Source organism: Cyprinodon variegatus, unplaced genomic scaffold (genome assembly GCF_000732505.1).
Source record: "Cyprinodon variegatus isolate N-32 unplaced genomic scaffold, C_variegatus-1.0 Scaffold1461, whole genome shotgun sequence".
Lineage (NCBI taxonomy): Eukaryota > Metazoa > Chordata > Actinopteri > Cyprinodontiformes > Cyprinodontidae > Cyprinodon > Cyprinodon variegatus.
The window spans coordinates 56,644-63,187 of NW_015151914.1; the positions used below are offsets into that span (position 1 = coordinate 56,644).

The window sequence follows — 6,544 nt, forward strand, 5'->3', positions numbered from 1 at the left end:
TATACCACTGAAAAGCTTACAACATGCTATTAAAAAGCTTTGTGCATATTTCAGTTGAAACAGAAGACATTTCAGTGATACAGGAAGGAATGTCATTCCTCAGCTCATTCCAGTTAGCTCCGTACATTTTGTGCAATCTCCTGCCGAAATTTAATCAAATAAAATTATTAATTATCACTCAGCTATCCCCTGAAAGCATCACAGAAGCATGAAATAAGAGGATGGAAACTGGCTGATAGCAGGGCACAACATTTTATATTTCCTACAAAGATGAGAGTGTAGACTTTCTGGTAAATCCCATTCTAATGTAAAATATGACAGATTACTGGATTGAGGACATTTCTAGTATAACATTATATCAGACATAACAATCTTTTAGAATTTGGAAACAGTTGCTGTTTCTTTCCAATGATATAAGACGAGGAGAGAATGGATATTTCAGCTGCCTGAAATAATCTGTTCCCCCTCCATGACATGGGAACAAATTAATTTAGCTTCAAATCGTGTGATTTTGGTAGCATTTGCTCCTTATTTGCCAGAGTTATGAGGAGCAACCTTATATTTATGCTGACTGAAATAATCTGTTCCCCTTCCATGAACTGGAGAGACATTAACTTATGTGCAAATCTTAAACTGTGCTTTTTCCTCTCCTCAACAACAAAACCTGTGAATTTGGTCACATTTGATCATTATTTGCTGTCATGTGAGGGGAACCATATATTTTAGCCACCTGACATATTTCGTTCCTCCCATAACTTTGGAAAAAATAAACAAATCCTGTGAATTTTGAAAGTGTCATTATTTTTCTATATAAGATTTAAAATATTTATTATATGATATTTTGAAATAGAAAATGGTTAAATAAATGTCAATGTTTGTTTGATGACCTTCATGGAATCTATTTTCTGTTTAAATGCTTACCTAGTGTATATGAAAGCTATTTAGTAATATATATAAAAGCTATTTAGTAATATATATGAAAGATTTTTAATACTATATATGAAAGCTTATTAGAAATATATATGGAAATTTTGTAGTAGTGTGTATAAAAGCTAATTAGTAAAGCTATTTAGTAGTGTATATGACAGCTTTTAATACGATATATGAAAGCTTTTTAGTAATATATATGAACATGTCATGATTTTATGCAAAGATCGGAGCCACATGCAGGAAACCAAACAGAGAGACCAAGGGAAGGTTTAACAGGTTTATTGGAAACTGGTAGAGATGGGTCCAGTGCTGCTCTGAACACTGGCGAACCGGGACTGAAAAGTGAGGAAAGTTCCTGTGGTTAGTTCAGGCTCAGTGGGAAATTAGAGATTCAATTTGCACAAGGGAATAAAGGCAATAGGACTCACGTTTCCAGAAAAGGTGTCGATCTCTGAATCCAGTAGGTGTGGGTTGTTCCAGTAATTGACTTGCTCGTTGGAGGGCGGACAGGGTTTACCCAGGTTGAGGTGTTTCCTTGAGGAAAGGAGGAGCTGACTGCCACTTAGATTTCCTATGGTACTTGAACGGTTTCTTGTAGAGATGAATCAGCTGCTCAGTGTGAAGCTCAAACAATCCTTTGAGGAAAGGTAGATCCAAACCTCCAGTTTGAATCCCCAGCTCAGTTGAAGCTCAGACAATCCTTCCAGGGGGGTAAGGTCCAAAACATCCAGTATGCAGGATGACTTCCTGCTGAGAGGCAAAGACAAAAAACAACAAGGTTAAGACTCAGGTTGACAAAAACTCAGTTAGATTCAGCAAAACTCAGCTTGGCTAGAGAACCCAAAACTGGCAAACACTCTGGCGTCAAGGTAACGGCAGTCAGCAGCTTAAGAGTCCTGCGGTAATGAGCCAACCATCCGCAGGTGTGTAAGGAGGCCAACGAGAACCAGGCGCCACCTGGTGGTAGAGGGAAAAAACACAAAAAAACACAACCCACACAAACTGGATTCCTAACAAAAAAAGCTTTTTAGTCATATATATGAAAGATTTTTAGTCATATATATAAAAGCTTTTTAGTAGTTTGTATGAAAGCTAATTAGTAAAGCTTATTAGTAGTATATAAAAGCTTTTCAGGAGTGTGTATGAAAGCTTTTTAGGCTACGTTCACATTGCAGCCTGAAGCGACCCAAATCCGATTTTTTTTACCCGTATTCGACCTGGATCTGATCTTTTAATGGCAGTCTGAACAACACAGATCCCATTCTTTCCAATGCGATCCAGGTTTCTGTGGTCCTGAATCCGATATGAATCTGATCTTTTCAAATGCGACCTGTTTCTGAACGTCCAGGTCGCATTAATCCGACCTGAACGCCATTAATACCCGACAAAGGTCACTATTTTGCGTCTTGGTATGAAGCAGTAATTATTTTTAACTAACTTGAAAAGATTATATTTTTTATGCAGGGCCGGAGCTAGATGGGGGGCCAGGGGTGGCCATGGCCACCCTTAGCCAAACAATGGCCCCCCCTGTGGCCACCTCTATCCTTTCTTCCCCTCTAATATGGATGGTGGCAGATGTAATACTCTCAAGTGAAAGATTCATTTTAATTTTTCATAATTACTCACTACTTTTTCATGCCTTTATAACTTCTTAACAACAAAAACGCTGTGGTTAAATATACACATCAATATACTAACATTAGAGATGATAAGTACAAAATTCATCCACTTTTCAGAACCAGATTTAGTGTTTTTGGGGTAAAGAGAAAATGATGTGTCCCTGCAAGTCATCCAGGAGTCTTCAGTGAAATCATAGATAAATAACAATTTTAATAAAAACCTATTAAATAATCAATTTATTTAGATATTAGTGCTTGTAAATATAATTTTTTACAGAATGAATAATGTGTAAGTAATGACAATGGAAAAGATGTTTTCCCCTGAAAGAATTTGATCCAATATACCTTTTATCTAGAAAGCAGGGATGTTTAAATGTATGCATCTATATGTTAGTAAAGGCTGTAGGAAAGTATAGTTAGCCTTATCTTTGGCTTGACCGTGAGGTTCTGGCCCCTATCCACTTTCGCCCTCCCCCCTCAGTGTACATTGGTTATTGCCTGGCCGCCCTTATAAAAATGTTCTGGCTATGCCTCTGTTTTTATAGTTGGGAAAGATCGCTAGGTGGGCGCCGGCGCTACCATCCATCATCCATGTTTACTTCTGTAAACACAGAGCATGCTGGCCTGTGACGTCATCGTGTCCTCTACTGCGCTTGCGGCACTTGCGTTGTATGACTGCAGTTCACACAGGAGAACATTGAAGTCGCATATATTTGGAAATGTGAACGGCAACGCAACAAAAACGATAAAAAAAAAAAAAAAAGGAATTGAGCATCAAGGCCTGCAGTGTGAACGTAGCCTTAGTAGCGTGTATGAAAGATAACGCATTTCACCAGTTCTCACTACTTTGTATGAGAGCTTTTGAGTAGGTTATTTTTCACTAGTTTATGTGAGAGCTTTTCACTAGTATTTATGCATGTTTTTCGGTATATTATATGGAAGAGTTTAATATGTGTATATGAAGTTATTTCTGCTTAATGTCCCTGGGGCACCTCATAGAATTCAGTCACATGCAAACACTGACAGGTCCCTAACGAGCTGCATATTTCAAAGAGACTAAAGGACTGCATCAATAGGAAGAACAAGACCTTTAAATCTGTGGACACAGCAGGAGTTAGGGCTCCACAGAACGACCTGGACCAGATGATGAGATCGCCTCCAAAGGCCTCCAGCATCCTTTCAAGTCTGACTTTAAGACTCAGTTGGATTCTATCCACAGCGCCGCCAAAACTCAAAAGATGGACTCAGGGGAGGAACCTGACATTTCTAGTGGTAATGAGCCAAACCATTCGTTTGAGCTGTTAAGAAGAAAACAAGCAGAATGCAGAAATGCGTTGAAAGATGTTAATTGTAATCTGCACCAAGGCTGAATCTTATTAAACCATCAGAACAGATCATTGCTTAATTACAGGGCGACAGCTTTCTTTAAAAACATGCAGAGAGGAACCAGCACCAGCTGGGCATCTTCTTTTTCAGACACCTTTTAAAGGTATTATGGACAACTTTTTAAAAGACCCGCCTTATCCGCTTATGCACAAGCACAAGCCCATTTCTCCTCGTGCACGCCCTGTTTAAAATACGCTGTTCTCATAACTCATACCAGCTAACTGAGTCCACCCACAGCGGGGACTATATAGTGGACTTTATAGCAAACTGACCCGTCGGACAGATGTTATTAGTCGCCGCTGTCGGATGTAGACAACCTATGGCCACAGGGGGCCGCTGTGACAGCACATCCCATAATGCTCTGCAGGGAGAGCTCTCCGCACAAAGCATTCTGGGATATATCTGCCTCCTCTGAGGCCTTTCTTTTCTCCTCAAACTTCATAGACACATTTTCTCTTCTGCCCCTCGGCCATTTTCAAAGAACAGCGGTGAGAAAGGTGAACTTCAATGACCGTCTGAAACCGTAACTCACCACAGATATACGCCTGAAAGTGCGCATGTGCAGAGAAAGCTAGCTAATGGGACGATCGCGTAGGACGGCCTGACGTAAACAGATCACCAGAATGATTGACAGTTAGGAGGACCACTGATTGAGGTGATCCACCAGGAAATAAAAGACCGTCCTCTATACATTTAAATGGTTCCAGATCCCAAGAAGATTGGAATAAACGATGTAGGTCCAGCAGCTCGCGTTCCAAACAAGATGAAATTAATTGGTCTGATATGTTTAGAGGTACACAAAGCACAGCATGCAATCCCATCCAGTCATATATAACTCTGAAAAAAGTATTTGGTTGATTGTGAATCCATTCTTAGATTTTTTTTCTTCGGTTTAATTCGCTCTTGTAAACGGGTCACAGCAGGAAAGTCATTCAGCTCTCTGAAAAAATGATAATGGGGGAAATACTGTGATGAGAGTCTGATTACAACTGAACAAACCTGTGCTGGCAGCAGGAGGGCCACCAGGAATCTGGGGCCCCAGGAAAGACCTTGATATTGGGCCCTCAACTCCTCAACAACAAATAAAAGTTCATACCAGCTTTAAAATGATGCACTAGAAAGTATCAATTGCATTGTCGCTGTCATTTTTATTGTAAAATTTCTACAAAGGGAAAATGATCAGAATGTGAAAAAGTTAAATATAGATTAATTTTAAACTACATTTACATCCTATCAAAGTATTAACAGTTTATTTAAAACGGAAAAGTGTTGAATTTATGTATATATGAATAGAAAATAGGTTTAGGATTGTGAAAATAAACTCCTATTATGTTTCACTGTAACATTATTAAAGGACAGATTATTTCTGTGCTGGGAAATAATTTTACATTAAAACAAAACATGTGTTTATTATGTGGCTGCTTCAGGCTGCTCATGAGATTGATCAAGATTTATAGATGTCTTTCAATGGTTTTAATTTTATCTGAATATAAAAATGTAACTAAAGCGTTTTAATATTGACATAGATTTTAATACAGGCTGCTAGCAGAGCAAGTGGACGTCTGTAGACTTAATGGTTTAAACAGGGAGTTTCATCGTCTATGAATATTTGGTATTTAATGTGATTTATATAAAAAGTCTGACTTTGCTGTCCTGAATTTGAAGCTTTTAACAGGGAAAGGTTTTCTGTTAGACTGATGGTCTTTATCTGACTGCAGCACTACAAGGCCGTGGAGCGGTTTGTGAAGTCCTGCGCAGGATACTGCGTGGCCACCTACGTCCTGGGGATAGGAGACAGACACAATGACAACATCATGATCACAGACCAGGGTTTGCAGCTCTTGGTTTGATCTGCAATAATTCATGTTTATCATTTTTGAATGAGGAGATTATTAATCCCACATAAACTGAGGAATGGGGTGAAACCGTTCTGATGTCCTCCTTACAGGAAACCTCTTCCACATCGACTTCGGTCACATTCTGGGTAACAGGAAGCGCTTCCTTGGAGTGAGCAGGGAGCGTGCACCGTTTGTCCTCACCCCCGACTTCCTGTACGTGATGGGCAGGGTCAAAAGTCGAAACAGCCTCTACTTTCAGCGCTTCAGGGTATGTAGTGTGTGAAAGTTTGGTTGGATGCATGGATTAAAATAATCTAAATTATTTGGTGTGTTTCAACTTTCTTTATTAGAATGAACATAATTTTATAAACAGCTGAGAGGCTTTTTGAAAGTAATATAAGTTTATATAACGTAGTAAAGAGCAAGAATCTGTTGGACGTATGAAAGTACTACTTGACTGTTTATTTGATCTAAATGATCAAATAAATGAAAGTATTGTAATAACACCATTCAGGTCCTTAACAGATGCAGTGGTGGACGAAGTAATGTAGCACATTACTGTATAATTTTCTGAGTAATTTTAACGGAAAAGTCCGATCAGCAGGAATAATCAATGGATCATTATTTAGACCTAAAACGGTGATTTAATGAATATAGATTTAATCTGTATATGAATAAAAACAATAATTTTCTTTGCTATCACTGAGTCTGGGAGCGGCCATCTTTGCCCATATATAGTAGCCCCTCCCTCCTGCCATCTTCCAGCAGTGA

At 38.9% G+C, this 6,544-nt stretch overlaps 1 protein-coding gene across 1 annotated transcript in view; it reads left to right on the forward strand.

The window, feature by feature from the left end:
- Nucleotides 1–6,544, forward strand: part of LOC107103487 (phosphatidylinositol 4,5-bisphosphate 3-kinase catalytic subunit gamma isoform-like) — a 39,730-nt gene that overhangs the window by 27,061 nt on the left and 6,125 nt on the right. The window contains exons 9-10 of the mRNA XM_015403211.1: nt 5,654–5,765; nt 5,884–6,041. Coding sequence (XP_015258697.1) covers nt 5,654–5,765; nt 5,884–6,041 — 270 coding nt within the window. The remainder of the gene's footprint in view (nt 1–5,653; nt 5,766–5,883; nt 6,042–6,544) is intronic.